Source organism: Calypte anna, chromosome 4 (assembly GCF_003957555.1).
Source record: "Calypte anna isolate BGI_N300 chromosome 4, bCalAnn1_v1.p, whole genome shotgun sequence".
In the NCBI taxonomy this organism is placed as follows: domain Eukaryota; kingdom Metazoa; phylum Chordata; class Aves; order Apodiformes; family Trochilidae; genus Calypte; species Calypte anna.
Genome location: NC_044247.1, coordinates 13,729,173 through 13,748,205, shown reverse-complemented (window position 1 = coordinate 13,748,205; position 19,033 = coordinate 13,729,173). Strand labels below are relative to the sequence as shown.

Genomic DNA, 19,033 nt, shown 5'->3' with positions numbered 1-19,033 from the left:
ATTGTGTGGGCATGTCTGTCTTTCTGTCTGTCAGTATTCTTTTCCCTGCAGTAAATCAAACTCTTGGTCCAATTTTGAACAAATTTGTAGAGAAACACCAGCCTTCACAGCAATTAAATTCTCACACGGTCCATAAAAAAATATTAATCCAGTTGGAGGAGAGGGACCTTAAATGCCCTTTCAAAAAGAAATATTGCAGAACGAGCTTTCTTTTATTAAACTCCAGAGATTCCACTCAGGATCTAATAAACACTCCATTCACAGGAAAAGCTTCATTTGGTGTTTGGATCTTATTAAACTCCCAAGTCAGTCAGCCAGGAGACGGAAGTCCTTAGGAAACCAGACTTCATTAGATCCATAGAAGTTATATTGACGTTGTGGGAGGTTTTGTGTGAAAATATAAACACTTCAGCTCAGCTTGAGTGATAAGCTTGGCTTCCCTTCTGCCTCCATTGCTGCGGAGAAAGCTGAGGAAAGAATTAGCAGATATTTCTACCATCTTGCTATTTCATCCTTTATCTCTCCTCCCATGAGAAATACACAGGCTGAATTTCCACCACTCTGAACCTCAAGCCATTTGTATCTGTGGGAGCTGTTTAAACCAATCTTGAGCACAGTCTCTGCAAATAGAGAGACCAAACATTTGCAAGGCAACAGAAAATGAATCCCAAGAGCTGTGTCTTAGCCTGAAACCATGGCCTTGTTCTCCTGCCTATGTCAGTCCCACTAGGCATGAATCCATGCCAAAGCAATAGCTCCATCCTGATTGATGGTGTTAATAACTGTCACTGCTGTGTTCCAAAATGAAAGGTCTGGTTTGAAGACTTTTTCTTGACATCTGCACTCCATCAGCCTTTGTTCAGCAGTTCTCCACATGAGGGGACCATCTATATCGTGTGGCTTCACATAAACTTCAGTGACACTGCAAAATGTTTTGCTCCCTTATAAAAATGTGACAGCATTACTTACACAGGCCATTTCCTTGCATCAGTCAAATTAAAAGACAGGTTTCTAGAACAGAGTTTAAAGAAGACCCACACATGGTAAGAGGGCCATGTCCTGGACAGTATTTTGAATGACAAAGGAGAGGGGAGAGAGCAGTATATAATACTCTTGATGACCTAATTGAAATAGTGAGAGACAGAATGCTGGGAAGCCTGAATAAAGATGAACAGAATTGCTTGAAAATGTACTATATATCTCAAAAATGCAAACTCTGACATTGCTCCCACAGTCCCAAGTACTGCAGGCACTGCCCATCAGCATCTGCAGAGGCACAATGTGCTTCAGTGGCATTATGGAAACCTTCTGAGCAGAACAAAAAGCTCCCAGGACAGGGTGACCTGACTTGAAAGCAGTGATGAGGGTCTGCTCATTGGAGCAAGCACAACCTCAACCAGACTTTCACTGGGTACATTTGGAGGCAGGGAAAGGAAAATGTGAAAGACAAAAATATGATGAATGGGTGAGAAACTGGGGGAACGAGCTGCCAGCATAAAAATCAAATTGATTCTAAGCTCAAGTACTTTAAAGCCAGGTTGAGAGTAGGGTGTCACAAAGCAACTGCAGGATTACAGGGAGCCAATTAGTATTACAGGTTGGAGGAAGATACACTCTCCCTTTAGGTGATTCTCTACATACCCAACAGTGTATATTGCATTCTCAGAAAAGCAGAAAGTGCAAAACACTTTCTCGTTGTTTTGTTGTTTTTTCTTTAACTCTAGATACATTATATTCTAATTATATTAGCTGCATGCCAGCAAAAAAAGCACCATTTTTGTTTTCACTGTAGCAAAGTACTGCAAAACTACCTCTGCATTTGATTTACTTTTGTCCTCTCTCTGAGGCTTTTGAAACACTCTTCCAGTTACGAATAATTAAAGTATCATAAATATTCCAAATCTCTGAACTGTGTTTTGCAGTGCTTCTCAGAAAGATGTTTTATGTGTTTTCGTGAGATCACTGAACATAAAGCAGAAATTACAATTTATAGGCCCTTTAATTTTTATTTGTACTCTTCCCTTACAGAATGCTTTCAGAGCTTTTTTCTTTTTTAGAAAAGATCTTCATTACTGTTTTTTCTAATTTTTGCTGCATTAAGGAACCTGTAAAAGCTGTTATTTTTTTACAATATATAGTTTTCTTAGTCTCTGGTTCTTTTTACTCTGCTGCTTAATTTCATATTCTTTCTTCTCTGCCTTTGCTGGAGCACCAGAGAAGCTAACTAGAGTGGAAATCATGGCCCCAGCAAAATCAGCAACAGGTTTGCAGTGAGTTCAGTGGAACCAAGGCCTCTGGCTGGGTGTTTTTCCACCCTTAATTGAAAGGGTAGTGAGTAGTGAGGCAGTAACAAGGAGCAGCTGTATCCTAAGAGAATGTATTTACTGTTTCTGAAATACAGACCAAAACAGGTAAAGGACAGAATGTTTACTGAGGCATTTTCAAAGCTTTTTGAAAATGAGGTCCCCCTCAAATAATTAAGTGTTGGAAGTGTTTGGAAGCCCTAAGTCTCTACCAAAGAATTCGACCCATAATAGCATGTGCAGGAACAGTCACAAGTATCCAGTCTTTGAAGCAAAATCAAGCTGAAGGCCTTTTCAAAAAAAGGATCTTCAGGTGGAATAATCATTTCCCAGTGGTAGAGGAGAGGTTAAGTACCCTCTCTTTAAACAGGAACTGAGAGAAAAGAGGCTCACAGCATTAGTACCTCAGGTGGAACAAAGTCTGTGAGAGCTCATGAATCAAACTGGTAGGTGTATAATGTGATTTTTAGAATATCAAACAGAATGGTTTCATCTCAGCTAATTTGTATTCTAATCAAATTATTCTATCACTGAATTTGAAATGCTAGTCATAGAAGTGATATAATATGTGGTGAAGTCACACTGCAATTTCTTCCTTAAAGCCCAGGTGCTCTTTTTACATTGATCACCTGCAAAACAGGTGATCAATTTCAATTATCTTCCATTTTTTAAAAATTCATTAATATAGAGTAAAAGACTGTGTACATTTTAATCAACTCTTCCACCAACTGCATCCTATTCTTTGACTGTTGAAGCATGGAGTGTTAGAGACTTGATGGTGTAGTGAAGGAGACCTGACAGATCTCTCTGCTCATGACTTTACTCTTACTTTTTGCTATACAGAGCAAGATTTATGTTGGCTTTTTAAATCTTTTTCTTCTAATGAGAAACTGAAAGAAGGAAGAAACTTCTGTACAAATTGGATGGCAAGAAGGTAGAAGCTCAGCCCTGTGTATGGGTGTTCTCAGGTGTACTTTTTATATAGTACAGAGCTACCATAAGTAATAAGGCAGTGAAAGCTGGTCCCTGACATCCTGCTCTGTTGAGAAGGGAATGGAGATGTTGCTGGCAGCAGGCAGAGCCATGCCAAGCAGGTAATACCCCCCCTTGCTCTTTTAATCCAGTTGTTCATCCACAAATAACAAAATCTGCTTGTGATTTAAGAAATACATCCTTTGTTGGAGGCAACTCCTGTATTAGCCATTTTTATTTAAGATTGTCAGGGAGGATGCTGTGTGGAGGTTGCTCTCCTTTCACCAGCTGACCCTTCACACATCTGTGGGGTCATGGACCTTCCACAGATGCAAGAGATTCATGTGTTGTGAAGTGAATATCAGTAATAATCAAGCTTTACATGGAGCTTTCTGTGCTGCCTTTAGGCCAAGCCTTGCAGGTTGTATTCTGGTTTGGTCCTTTGGAAATGTTGCATGACATTAGGGGGAGGGAGACCAAATGGGCCTGGAGTTTGAGTACAGTGCAAGTTTTGAGGTCAGCAGTCACCAGAGGTGGTGATGCCCCTCCTGCAGAGATGTCACCCAATGATGGGACAGGAGATTGTCCTACAGCAGCTCTTTTGGATTCCTGGTCTGTCTTCATGGCAGCAGTAAGTGGTGGGGGGGGGGGGAAAGGCAATGTAGGCTTTTAACTCTGTTGCCAGGTCATTGAATTTTTACATAGCTGCAAAATGTTGCTTTTTAAAGCTGTAAAAGAAAGCGTGGATATTGTGGGTATGGCTGTGTGGCTGAACGAGTGGAAGGGGGGGGGTCAAAAAAGCCATCACAGTGATACTTCTGGACTGCAAATTGCTATAGGCACTAAAGGGAACTGGAATGTCTGCAAATCCTGTCAAAACAACACTGCAATAATAATTTACAAAGGGCAAGACTTAGAAGCATGTCAGCACAAGGCAACTCTAGAGGGTGTTGTTCCCTTGCTGCCTGCGTACTTGTTGGGTCTCAAAAGCTGTTTAGAAACAAAGAGTGAAAAGGTTTCAATCCAGAGAAGTTGTTTTGGAAGTATTAGTGATATCTCCAGTATTATTATAAGACTCAGTTTGCCCTGAGTTATGCTTAGAGGCATAACTGAAGTCAAAGAAAAGCTGTGACAGCCACAGAGAGGAATGTGGCAGGAGCCACAGCCTGAGCAGTGACAGCTGAGGGTGCCTGATTGCCCCTCTTCAGGAGACCATGTTTGCTTCAGCATCTTTTCTGCCAAGTTTAAAAGAAAATTTCCAAAAAAGGCACGGTGTCAGTGGAGGGGGAAAAAAAATGCAGTGTCAAACCAGAAATTGGTTGTATTCATTTGCAGTGTAGCATCCAGAGGTTATGTTTATAGCTGTGCATTATGAGGCTTAGGCCACAGAGAGAGATGAAAACAGAATGATGGAGAGCACCATTTCCTGCAGTATGTTACTCTGACAATAACATTCACATTTACAAACAAATTAGCTAAAAATGTCTGAAGGACATTCAGCTTTTAGAAACTGGGCCTCATCTCCTGCTGATAGATTCCTTTGGGATGGCTGTAGCATGCAAAATGATACACTGCCTTGGAGAATAAATTTATGAAGTTTAGCAATGTAGGTAACATTGCAGGAAAATCATAAATGTCTGAACATCATTCAGTAGCCATTCAATCAACTGCTCAAAGCAAAATGGGAAACTGAACAGCAAGGAGCTGTCTCTGGTGAGAACTGGAGAAAGTCATGATGTGATATAGACCCCTTCAGGTCCTCCATCCATATGCATTTCTTTTTTCTTCTGTTTTTCTTGCCAGCTGTGGTCATATCAATAGTGACAACAAAAGCAATGTGGGTTTTGCTATTACTACCATAAACTAAGCATGTAAACTCATGAAAGGTTTGCCAAAAATGTGAGGAATCAGGAGAGGTCATACGCTTGAAACTTGGTAGGAGGAGCCTCGTCACAAGGAACTAATTTCATTGTGAGATTATTTTTGTATGCTCCCATCCAGAAGGATTCCTAACTTATGCTATTTGCTTCAGTCTTTTCAGATTTGGTTTGAAGAAATAAAGATGATGTTTTAAAAGAATATTTCTAGATCTAGCACTGCTTAGAGATTCCTATTTTCTAGATCTAGAAGCTGCTGAGAGCTTGAGATCCAGGTATTTGCAATTTTAGTGGGCTTTCTGAAGACATCTAGCACCTTGGTAGGTCTGGGGCTTTTCTAGATCAAGAGCTTCTTTGAGCCAGGGTGGGAGGGCATCCTTAGACCTTTTTCCTGAGGTGGGATGGAAGCCTTTTAGACCTTCTTTCTAAGGCTCCTTCAGGCACTTCTCTGGAGCCCTTCTGCAGCCTTTCCTAGCTTGTCAGGCTTGTCTAGATCCAGCACCCTTATGGGCCCTTTCTGAATTCAGAACTTTCCAGGGACCCCTTCTAGGGCCTCCTGCACATTCCAACCCATTCCAACCCTCCCCATCCCCCTTTTTCTTTTTTTGTTTTGCAAGAGACATCATGGAGCTTTCCTGAGCCCTTCTAGGTCTGGAGCCTTTCTATGACTTTCTAGATCTAGAGGTCAGGTACCAAAAATAACTTTTATTCACTCTGATTAAGAGCCTGTTGGAAACATTATTCCAGGTGCACTTCTAAAATCTTTGTCTAGGGCCTTTTTGGAAGGCAAGAAAACCTTTTACATCCAGGTTATTCCCAATCCAGGCTTGAGATACATTCTCTACTTGAGTGATAATTCTTGAATTTTGCTTGAAAAAAACATGAGTCCTAAACTTCATCCTTGTAGCTTTTCTCAGAGTCTGCTAATGCATATCCAAATGTGCAGCACAACAGTAATCAATGCCCTTAGCTGACAAATTTAAAACAAAGTGCCTGCTTACAGTCTAAAGCTAGAATCAAACATTTTCCAGTGTGTTTTCCTGCAAGTATCCAATCAATGCTAACAGCCACATGAAATGCATTAGTCTTTTTTATTCTGCAAGATGCTTAATTTTTTTTATTACAGGAGTACGTGTTTGCTTTCAATGCAGCAGGGCAGCTGGAGAGATTGCATTCATTTTGTTCAGTTGAAATATCAACTATTATGTAAAAACTTGTGAAAAAGTAGTCGCAGATAATCGTGATAACAATCTTGGTGCTAATTTTTGTAGGAATAAGAACTCAAATCAGTTGCTTTTTCTTACTAGATTTTTTATATCTATATGGCAAAAATAATTTAAAAATCAAAAATTCTCTAGTTGTTTTGCTTTAAATCTCTGCTGCAGTTTAGTAAAGAATTAGTTTGCTCTTCCAATGGGTTGAAAAAAAGCTTTACTGTAGAACTGTGTATTGGTTTAGGAATTTACCACAAAAGATGCCCTGCCATAAGCATGAAATGCAGGATATCTGTTCTTCCCACCTTTCTTCTGCTTGCAGAAGCCATGTTTGTGATTTTAATGGTGTCACTCATAAGGGAAATCTTAAATCACAGAAGTGAGTTTGCATTTTCATGTGAAAGCAGTCGAGTTAGCATTTGTTGTGATCCTGGCAGGAATGTGTTTTTCCAGCCTTGATCCAGCTGAGGAGGCAGCTGTGGCTCCCACACACCCAGCTGGCAACCTCCTTGTCCTTCACATCCCCCAGTCTCGTGTTCTGCCCAGCCCTGGTCAGGGGAGCTCTGCCCTGAGGAGCAGTGAGTGCTGTTGGTGGAGAGTTTCCTGGGCACTAATCTAGAGGAAGTTTTAATTGCAGGAATTTAATTTTAAGGACGAGTATTTGAGTGGCATATTCACAGTGGCTGGTGTTGCTGAAAGGCTTTGACTTTCTTTGGGTTTTTTTCAGTTTTGGAAATTTCGTTCCTATGTATCCTCTCTCACTCTCAGTTTTCAGGCCAGGTGCTTTTATGAACCTCAGCAGTTATTGGAGGCAAAAGGGACCATAACACATGAGCTCCAGCGTCTCTCTGTCCTCAAACAGCTTTTCATTACTGTTTCCATTAAACCTTTCCACGATCTTCCTCCCACCTTTTCTGCACTGGCAGCACTCTGGCTTTCTGCATCCAGAACTTAGGAACCCAGAATGGAAAGAAAAGGCCCAAAGTGGTGAGAGATTTATGAAGATTTATGCAGTCTTACTTTTGAGCCAGCTCATCTGACAAGCACAGGACCTGGAAGCCTGTGTTAGGAAGTGAGGCAGAATGGAAGCTGTCCTGTTGTTAGTAGATGATCCACCTGGTCCCATGCCATGGAAATTAGCTGTAGCAGTATGTTTGGAGAACATGGATTCCCACTCCAGCACTGGAGAGGTGTTTGATTTAGATTCAAATTTATGGGCTATTTTGAGATATTTTAATTGAAGAGCAAAGATTCCTCCTCTCAGAGGTACCAGCCTGATCAAAATACTTTGTAAATTCCTACTGGGTGTTTAGCAAAGTATTTCTTTCATAACTTGTATAAACCATGGGTACCATGTTTAAATAGACTTCAATGGTTTAGGAGTCTAAGTCCCATTGATTTTCATAGTCAATGGGCTTATGTGATTCTGGGTAATATTCTCTCTATTATTAAATTAAAACTATGTAAAACCTGTCCCCTTAGAAATCAGCTTTTCTTATCCATTTAGTAGACCCACGATTCCTTATACAGTCTTTGAAGTTGTGAAGCAGAAAAAGATCTGGAAAGAAAGAAATTATGAAACAAGAAGAGAGCTGGGGAGCATGGAGAGTCTCATGGCAAGTGAAGCAAAGACAAGCAGTGAAAACCATCAGAGTGGTGTCTTGCCTTTGCCTGCCTGCCCTGGGTCCCTGATCTGCTGGAAATAATTGATAGCAAAGGCAATGGGTGGGGAGATGACCTGAGCTGTGTTGCTGGAGAACTGGTGTCCTCAGACCTCTGAGTTATATCTGTAAATGTGCCACAGCTGCTTTCCCAGCCCAGGGTAGAAAACAATGGTCGTTAGGCTGCAAAATTCATTTATCTGGGTTTTTCATTGGGGAGCAATGAATGCAGAGAGCACCACGTTTGTGAAGTTTGGAGCAGGGATTGCTACAGCTGAACTGTGTAATTCTGTATTTTATAACATGCACTATTGGGAACATGAGAAATAAAGGCTCCTCCAGTGTGGGAGGAGGCTGCAATCCCACCACGGGCAAGGGTTCCCTGGCGTCAGACTGCAGGAGCTGAGTTGTGCCTCTGTGTGCCATTAAGGAAGAAGCTAAGCTGCTGAGAGGAGCTGCCAGTGTCAGTGTCAACAAGAGAAAGAGCCCAGAAGTGAGAGCAAACTGACAGAAAAATGATGAAAAAATATCCCTGGTTGTCAACTGTGAGAAAATAGAGAGAAATACATGTAGTGAGACATCCTGTAAAAAGTTCAGGCAAGCAGAACTGGTCTCCTCCAGCCTTGTAAACCACACTCTCACTCCTGGTATGAGTCCTTCCTCAGAGCCATTTCTCTTGAAGTAGGAAGGAAAAAGAAGGGTTTGGGTGGGAAGAGAGAAAAAGGCTATTTAGAAGGATCTATGGTGAGTAAAAGGGTTTCACTTGGCAACAAGAGCTGAGTATAAATAAGAGGAGATGAAAAAAGGTAGTTAGCAGCAAAAGAGAAATATGGAGGATGTTATGGTCAGGTCTGCCATGATGTACTGTAGAGCTGAATAAAGGCAGAGGTGGCACAAACAGAACTACTTGAAGCTGAGCAGTACAGATAGGAAGTAATCCATCACTCAGAGCCATCAGAAAAATTTTGGCATGAATTTCGTGCTACTACATGAAATTGAATCAAAATACACAAGCCGTGTATGGCAAGAAATCAGAGCAATGGGGAAGCCTCTTTAGGAATTTGTGTGGCTTCTTGTAATCCATGATAAATGAACCTTATCCCAGAGAAATTTACCCCCCACAACCAAACAGTTAAGCTCTTGAAACCTGCATCTGCAGACAAGGACAGATTTTTCCCTCTTTACTTTTCCTACTTTGACAGGCACCATAGAACCTATCTGATTTGATTTGTTTAAAATAGTACCCAAAATGCCTCAGCCATAAAATGTCATGCAAAATGTGCAGAAAGTTTTAGCCATATGGTCAAAACCAAAAGTGAAAGAGTGCTCTTCACAAACTAACACTTCAATGTATGTATGTGTGTGGGCATGAATGTTTAAGAATTATAGGAGTGCTGGCTCTCCTATCAGAACTGCTTTGCAAAAAAACCTCATTTATTTATTTGTAAAGCTTTGCTCTGTGAAAAATATTAAATATTTCAAACCAAATAGGTAGGTAGATAGGTATACAGCACATGCATATTTTGCAAGAAGCAAACAAACAAAAAAACCTATTTAGGATTGAGAGCTATTTAACTACCTAAATGTAGATCTCCCAGTGAAAATTCATTTAAGCAGAAGGCACCTTAGTGCACTTTGTGTTTTCCAGAACAGTTGACATGAAAAAAAAAATGTATTAGAGAGCCAGACCAGTAGGTGTTAATTTTGCACTTCTCAAACCAGAGATTGATTATTAGAAATAGTTGGAGCCGTTATCTTGACAGTTAAATGCTGAATTCCCAGAAAAATTGACATGTTAGTACTTAAATGGAAAAGGTCTCATTGCTCAAGGGTTCATTTGTTTCAGCAGTGATTTCCATTGTATGTACTCAGTCTCCAGTGAGCCAGAGAAGAATTGTCACCTGAAAACTTCAATTTTTTAAGAATGTGAGGTACCGACTGCTACTGAAAAAGCCTCTTCTGCTTGTTTATGATGGGATAATTGGCAGTGCCATTTCTGTACACTGCTCAGAAAAAGAACTCATCCCATACATGAAAAAACAGTTGCAATTGGCCCAGTGTTCAGTTATAAGAAAAAATACATAGATGGGAGAGGGCTTTTTACAGGGGCTTTTAAAGTACTGCTTCAAATTAAAAAGTATAGTAAATAAAAAGATAGTAACTGATTTAATATTCTAATCCTAGCTGAGGTTTTGTCTGCAAGAACTTTTTAATAGGCACAGTCATATCTGATAAAATTTGAAGTGCTTCTCTGTAATATGTTTACTGGCTCTGAATGAAGCACAACGGATGGTTTGGTCACAGAAACCTGCCAGAGGGCAGCTGCTTTTAAAAGAATAGAAACAACCAGTGACTTTTCAAGGTAACAGTCAACCTGAGGGTGCAGTTACACTTCAGTTTAAACTGATTTAGGTGATTAGTTTTTAGCCAGCAAACTGTCAAGAACCTGCTCTCAAGAGGAGCAGATAAACGCCGGTCTTGCTACTGGGGGCTGCACTGGGGACAGGGATGGGGTGGGACTGCAGCAGCCCCAGCTTACACCAGTTTAAATGCCTCGGAGGTTCATACTGTAAGAACAATGGTGATTTTTTTTCCTACATCACTGAAATTCTTCTTCAGATTAGGAGTGTTCAGAGATTTGTGTGTATCTTTGATTTTAAGGGATCCATTTCATCTTTTTTTTCCCTTCAGTTGTACTAGCATGAGCTAGCAGTGAGCTAGCAAACCAGATCAGCCTCAAATCAACCAGAAAAAAAGTTGTTTTGGTCCAAACCAGTTCCCCTTTATCTGCAAGGCAGCGGGGATACCCACACAGTGAGAGTAATTAAAATTATTCACTGAGAAAAGTCAATGGAGCTGGTCCATGAAGGAAAACCAGCTATAAAAACGTGGCAGGAGCTATGCAGAGTTATTGTGGCAAGAAAGAGATAGTTCCAACTCAAAGTTTTTATTACTAACAACCTAGTTAAAGTTAATCAAAGATTATTTTTACCTCAGAGAGATCTGTGGAGGAGGCTCTTGAAGTCAGAAGTGTCAGTAACACCAATCCCTTTCGCAGAGCAATGAAATGTTCTGCACTAGTGGTGCATTGCAAGTACGTTTGGGTTTGGGTTTTTTTGGTTTTTTGTTTTTTTTCCAAGTTTCCTGAACCCTTGTAGAGATTTTCATGCTAACTAAAGAGTTTCATTTGTTGTCCCAGTGAACTCTCAGCTGAACATTGTGCAAACAGCAGCGTGCAAAGCAGCCCTGGCACAGCGGGTGGGATCTGGGCAGGCTCAGGCACACACAGCAATCAGCACCTTTGTGGGAGGAATCTGTTTCCAACTGTTTCACCACATTTATCATCATTTGGAAAGACTCTACCACCTGGTTCAGTTGAGATCTTCAACCCCCCAGCATTAGTCTTAATGCCAGTTGTGTTGTCTAGCAAAATGAACTGGGCACGGGGAGGAACTGGATTATTCTGGGAGCCTTCGTGGTTGTGTGGTGCACCACAGAACCACACAGGGTGAGACATACCCACAATACCCTCCCTTTATTAAAGCATCAATTAGCAAGCCAACAATGTACTTCTGGAAATTAAATTATTCAGGAAATACTGTTGCTTGAGAAAAGGAGAGACTTGGCCTCCAGCCTGGTTCCTGAGCTGACCCCAGTGAGCAGGTGGCTTGTGATGGCCACACACTCCACCATATGTTATTCCTCAGTGCTGAGCATTGTATTAGCATCTGCAGCCTCCAAATTCATGGATCTTTTAATTAGCACAGTGGAAAAATGAGAAAAAAACAGCCACAAAATCAGTAAATGAAATAATAGAAGCCTCTGTGACATACAGCATATGAAACCATTACGTTTTAGCCTAGTATTTACTTATTCTGATTACTGAAATATTCAGCAAAATTCCACCCAGATAAAAGCAGCCTTCTTCTCACAAAGGATGCCAGGCAAAGCATCCTTGAGACAGACAGAAACAGGCTGTCCTGCAGTCCTGGTGGCTCAGTTGTTCTCTCAGCTTTCCACAGACAAGCTGCAGCCTAAATCCTCTGCCAGCCATTACCTGGGGAGAGGGACCAGTCTGCTCTGTTGTTTCCCAGTTCAGCACTCCTGCACTGTCTATTGAGCTTTCTCAATGTGCTACAATCAGCAGCCTACATGCTAGTTGTCTTTCAGGATGACAGGGAGCATATTTCATTCCTCCAGATGCTGATGCAACAGGAATCAGATGAGTGAGGTCAATCTCCTTGCATTTCATCCAGCAGGGTTTGGAAACTTTGCTTGGTTGACACTCTTAACCTGCATGGAGAAAGGCAAAAAGCTAACCTTAAATATGAAGTATTTCTTTAACCTATGACTGAAATACTGAAGTCACCAGGCAAAAGTAGTATAAGTAATTAACTTGGCTATTGCATCATGTGAAGTGTGCTATATTGGTGTGTGTGTGTGTATATATATATATGTTACAAAGAATTAGTGTGCTTATATTTCTTGCAGCACATAAGTCTCATTAAATTTCTTGCTTAGGAAAGAGTGGAATGTCTCATAGTCTTCTAGTATGTCATTTTGCTTTTGTACTAACAGTCAATTAAAGTGTTAGGACATTGACAACCTCTAACTGTTTTCCACTCTGCCAGTCTTCACTTCAACCTTGAAACAATAACATTTAGACCCGGAAAATTTTCTGGCTGATGTTGCATGACACGAAGTGTGTTTTTATTTGCATGACTGCATAGGTATAATTAAGCTCCTACCTTAATGGACTTGTGCAAATACCTCCCAGAGGGTGCTAAATGACTTTTCAAATCCAGTTTTGTTCCACACTGGATGGGGACCTCAGAAAAGAGTATGCTTCTTGAAACTTCTTCTGCTAAACTCAATTAAAGGCACAACCCAGAGAAGCAGTGCTGGGTGAATCCACCACTAACCCACTTAGTGACATTGGTGATCAGTGGTGATTGAACAAAACCGCCTTATGGTCCTAACCATTCTTTTGATTTTCCCCCCCCCCCCCCTTTCCTTTAACATTTCTTTTCCAGGTGAGGTTAGAGTGGCCAACAGACCTCACAGTGAACCCTCTGGACAATTCCCTGTATGTCCTGGACAACAACATTGTCCTGCAGATCTCCGAGAACAGGCGCGTGCGGATCATCGCAGGGCGCCCCATTCACTGCCAGGTGCCGGGCATCGACCACTTCATCGTCAGCAAGGTGGCCATCCATTCCACCCTGGAGTCAGCCAGGGCCATTGCTGTGTCTCACAGTGGAATACTCTACATTGCAGAGACAGATGAAAGAAAGATCAACCGCATACAACAAGTCACAACCAACGGGGAGATCTCTGTAATCGCTGGAGCCCCGTCAGATTGTGACTGCAAGATTGATCCTAATTGTGACTGCTTTTCAGGTAAGGTAGTCCTGGTTTCTTTCTCTTATCTGTTGAAATCCCCTGGCACAGCTGGAAATTAGCAAAGTGACAAGGGGAAGGAGAGATGAGCAATGATTCCATCTCCTTGGAAAGCCAAAGACCTTGTCAGCAGCTCTTTGTGGATTTAATCTATTGGATGTGGAGATGAAAGTCTCCCAGTCAGCACTGGAGGAACCTCAAGGTGGTCTTAACTTCTCCTTTTTTGATAACAAATGTTACACCTCTTCAAAATTAGCTCCAAGTCTGCTTTTCTGTGTCAGCTGTGTTTGCTTGTATTGCAGACTGTATCAGCCCCAATGCATATTGCTCCTTACCAATACTGGATCAGGCAGCTCTTCTCAGCAAGAAGAGGACAAAGCTGTTTCACATCCAGTGAAAAGCACTGGGTGATACCTTCTCATCGTTTGTGTTGTGCTTAACAACCAGGAAAATGATGCAAACATGTCATGTTCAGAATTTCTTCATTGTGCACTTTAAGATGGAAGAGCCAATGCCAGGACTGCACTGCCCTACTGGATGTTCTCAGCAACACAGCTCCTCTCCCCTGCATGCATCCAAACCAATTGTGATGCCTTTTTTTTTTTTTTGCATAAAAAACATATTTCATAAGGGGACAAAGGACAGCAGTCCCAAATACAGAGGTGTGCAGTATGTTATCATCTTGTCATCTCTAAGAACCACAGTGTTCTGCTCCGTAATGTCATAATCATTTTCAAGTTTCTCATTTCAAGTAAAAGGTTAATTACTGACAAGAATGCATTAAGTGTGTCAAGAATGGAGAGGAAAAAATGTAAATGGTCTTCCAGAAAAGGTGGATTGCTGACCCAGCATTGTAATGATCATCAAAGCTTCATGTGCACTGCCAAGTGCTGCCAGTCTCAGTTACAGCTGTGGTAGACCAGTGGTGAAAAGCACCCTGTTCTGGGTTCCTATTGAAGGAAACTGCCCTCAGTTCTGAAAAATTAAAAACTGTGGGAAGTCTAATGATTGTGCAAGTGGTGGGCTGGTGAAAGGCAGGGTCAGGAGACCAGCTAATTTGTCTGTCTCCAAGGAAGCACAGGGTATGCTCAAAATCTGCATCAAATTTCACTTCTCAGTCAGGAGAAGCTGAGCAATACAAATAGTGTTGTGTTTTTCTCTGTGAGCTTTAAATGCTTTCTTGCTAGTTACAGAAAATTCTCCTTATGCAAAGTCATTTTGATGTGCATATACAGGCCATTATAATGCAAATATCCTCTTCAAGCTTTAAAATACACAAACCAAGTGAATTAACAAGTGATGCTGGAACGTGTGGTTTCTCAAGACCCTTTTTGGCTATTCTTCTATTTTTGCTCTCCTCTAGTGTTGAGTTTTTAGTAAATATAAACTAATCATTGGTTCAATGTCATTTTAGCTGAATGAGTGGGTTTTATTTTCTCTTTGTTTTAGTTCTAGCACCATTTTACTTTAGCTACATGTCAGCAGACAAATAGTAGGGAATGAAACTTCAGTTGTGTTTTTTTCTTTCACTGTTTTGCCATTAATGCTTTCCTGAGCAGCAGGGGTTTGTCCTTAGCAAAAATGGTGTAAATTAGATAATTTATGTTCTTATTTGTCTTCAATGTGACTGATTTAGAATTGCACCAACCTTAGATAACATGGTTTTAATTAGCTGGAAGAAGATACTCTTTTATTGACCTGCAAATGAGGAGAAGCAGTGTCACGCTACGGGGATCAGCTCAAATATGGACATAACAGATTACTAAAATTAACATTTCTCCTCCAGGTGATGGTGGATATGCCAAAGATGCCAAGCTGAAAGCCCCTTCTTCTCTAGCAGTCTCTCCTGATGACACCCTGTACATAGCAGACCTCGGCAACGTTCGGATCCGTGCAGTTAGCCGGAACAAGGCTCACCTGAGTGACACCAACCTGTATGAGATTGCCTCACCAGCAGACCAAGAGCTGTATCAGTTCACCATCAATGGCACCCACCTGCACACCCTGAACCTCATAACCAGGGACTACATTTACAATTTCACCTACAGCGGGGAGGGGGATATCGGCACCATCACCAGCAGCAACGGGAACTCGGTTCACATCCGCAGGGACACAAGTGGGCTGCCCCTCTGGGTCGTAGTGCCTGGTGGCCAAGTGTACTGGCTGACAATAAGCAGCAATGGGGTTCTGAAAAGAGTTTATGCCCAAGGCTACAACCTGGCTTTGATGACATATCCTGGAAATACAGGGCTTTTAGCAACCAAAAGCGATGAAAACGGATGGACAACTGTGTATGAGTAAGTCCGGGACATTAAATGCCTGATGTAAGGTATTTTAAGTGAACATTGAAATCTTTTTAGTCATCTCTAGTAATTTAAAAAAACCCCACTGTGCCACTGTGCATGAGAAAGGACAATTAATGCTGTTGCACAAGCTTGTACAATGAAACACTTAAATTTCTGAAGTGCCAAAGCGTGTGTCATATGTAAAAGCTCTGTGCATGGTGCTCATTAAGTGTAGCAGAAACTGCCTGCAATTATACTTCATTTGAACTTGAATATTGTGAATCTGCTTCTCCAAATGAAAGTATGATTGTGGAATTTTATTTTTAACCAAGGCAGCAAGTTGTGATATGAACCCGGAATTTGCAAAATTCCTGAGCAAGGCAAAAAGGGGAAAAAGAGCATACTGGTTGGAGAAGGGAATGTTGTGAAGGAAATTGAGAATCTCAGTGGAAGGAATACTTAAAGACAAGAGTGGAGTTGTCTCTATCAGCAGGGGAAGGGGACATCTAATAACAAAAGGAAATGTAATAGCAAAAGGCTCTATGTGAGGGAAGTAGGGATGGATTTCTGGAGAACTTCTGTCAAGTTGAGACAATTAAAGATGCAGAATATCCTGGTCATCCCAGAGAAAGAATAACACATTTTTGATTTATAAAGATGTGTGTTGTATCAGGTTTTCTCATTATTTATAATAATTTGTCATAATGCTGTTTGAGAATGACAAGTAATGGATGGAAATCAAATGTTAACGTGGCAGTATTAGTTCACAGAACTCCAGGAGTATAATAATGCCTGCTTTCTATGGAGCATAGGAGTATGTGGTCAAAAACTAAAATGAAAAAGTGAGAAATGAACAGAAAAGACATTGAGGAGAATTCAGTTACTTCATAAGTCACCTGGAGAGGTAATTGAGTCATCATCATCACAGGTTTGTAGCATAACGTTTTCTGAAAATAGAAGTAGAATAAAAGCAGAGGAAAGTGCTGGCTAGTGCTTGGGTTGGTTTTTTTTTTTATTCAAGGCATGTTTGTCCATCCTGCCCTCTACTATTCTTTGAAGAATTAACTGATAGGGTAGACATAAGTATAAACGTTTAGAGTGCCATTTTTGACAGTATACAGAAAAACAATATCATACAGGGCCTTCCAGGTTCAGTTCTCTTTATCAGGCATCTATTGATACAAGTTTATATTATCTTACAGCAAGACAAAGCTCCTGATGCTCTCTAAACACTGATTTGAGTGTTACCTTTTGTAAAAAACAACTGACCTCAACTATATGCTTCTTTGCAATAATTTTAACACTGAGAGTGAGCCATTTAAATCTCTACTTGAGGATCAATCCAGACCATAGACCGATGACACTTTCAGAAAGCTTTTACAGTTGCTCCAAGTCATGCCTGCTGCTTCTTAAAATGCTGAGCACCACTCATTGTTGCAGGGCCTTGATTGTTAGAGCAGATTATTTTTATCATGTGCTTCTTAATCTTGGTATTCTTCCTCTGACCCATTGACATTGAGTGTAAAACATTTCACACAATTATTGTTCATGCCAATTGTCCTCTGGCAATTTTTTTTAAAAAACTGAAGCATAGGAAGATCTTTTAAAGGACTTCACCTGCTTGCAAGTGCCTCCCATTGTATGTAGTACTGGTTTCTACACAAATAGCTGTAGCTTTGAAGGACTGATATTATGTGTATGGTTAACACAAAGAAATTTTGCTAAACTCAATGATTTTTTATATTTCCACAGCTTTAACTGTGGGGTAGGTAACACTGTCCTCATTGATGCTTCAACTTGTCTGGGCTTTGCATGACCATGAACTTCCATGAGTCTAGATCTGTCAGTAGAAAATAACAGAATTACATGTTAGCATTACAAAAGCAACAGCAGAACTAAATAGTAAAACCATGTCATTAATATTTATGTTCATTTCAATATTTTAAGTCATCTGCTGAATCTATTACAAATTCCTAAATGGCTGATATAACAAAAGTCCCCCAGGCTGCTGCAGCCAGAGGGATGGTTGGGTATAATCAGAGCTGTGCTTAGTAGGTGCTTTCAGGAGGTTTGGATCTCACCTTCTGCTGTGAACAGGTCATGGGATGTGATGGTCCTCAGTCATCCTTTAACTAGATATTATTTTCCAGACAGGTCACATTCTGAACTGATATCTGGTTTCAGTTTGAAAAATAGATTTATTTTTTTTTTTTTAAGGGTTACCTGTGTATCAGTTGCTTCCAAGTCAGCATGAACATAGTATTGGAGCTAAGAGAATTATCATAAGAGCACTTTTCAGCATGCTTGGAGTCATCTCCTCTGTTTAAGCTAGATTTGCATTCCCATCCAAAAGTTCAGCCCATGGCACTGTCAAGCTGAAATGGCAATGAGTTTGTTTAACAACACATATCACACATATTCAGGAATATGTGCAAAGATAATGAACTGTTCAGAACATCTACCTATGTGTCAGATTCACTCACAGAGGGAAATTATTAAGAGGTAAAAAACCACCTACAAAAGTACTTGTCATCCATCTACACTAATCTGATGGAATGGAAGTACTGAAAGAGCTGTTGCATAAAATTATAGCTAATGTACAATTTTCAGTCATCTAGATTTTTTTTTTTAATATTGTGTCATTAAAGCTCTAAAAGGGGAGGGGGAACACTGGGCCTCTATTAAATCAAGGCCAAGAAAATACCTGCAAGAAACAACTGTCTCTGAAAAAATTAATTAGACTGCTTTCCCTTTGAAATGATATAACTCTTAGCTGTGCTACACATAGAAATGCAAATGGATTGTGAAGCTCTGTCCCCAAGTGTGCATTTCAAATATTGGTGAGCACTTCCTCATGTGAGTACTGAAATCAATGCAATTATTTGCATGATTAAATGGTCACCGATATGATGAACAGTGGCATAAGTGGGCCCCAAATTAACATTAAGAAATATGTCATGATTCTGACCCCATTAGTATGGGTAGAACATTGCTCTGCAGGAACTGAGTCCTGGTGTGCTACAATTCATCATGTGTAAGGTGGCAGAACCTGTCCTCTAAGGCTGGGTTTCTTGAAGCAATCTGGAATAACAAAAAACCTCTTGAGATGGGGCATGGTGTGGAGTCCTTACTGAGATGCTAATCTGCATGTTCTCCTTGAAGTCACTGGGACCATCTACAGAAGTGAGAGCCCATGCCCTCTGCTCTCATTCTGATTCAGTGCTGTATCTGGGCAGTCACCCAGTAAGGGTTCCTCCTGTTTCCAGGAGTAGGTACATTCCAATAAATTAGCTGTAAAAAAAACGCATGATTTGGGGATTT

The 19,033-nt window shown here is 40.7% G+C and overlaps 1 protein-coding gene across 1 annotated transcript in view; it reads left to right on the top strand.

Moving 5' to 3' along the window:
- TENM1 (teneurin transmembrane protein 1) overlaps nucleotides 1-19,033 on the top strand; it is a 228,218-nt gene that overhangs the window by 190,943 nt on the left and 18,242 nt on the right. The window contains exons 22-23 of the mRNA XM_030448930.1: nucleotides 13,061-13,427; nucleotides 15,214-15,724. Of these exons, the coding sequence (XP_030304790.1) occupies nucleotides 13,061-13,427; nucleotides 15,214-15,724 (878 nt within the window). The remainder of the gene's footprint in view (nucleotides 1-13,060; nucleotides 13,428-15,213; nucleotides 15,725-19,033) is intronic.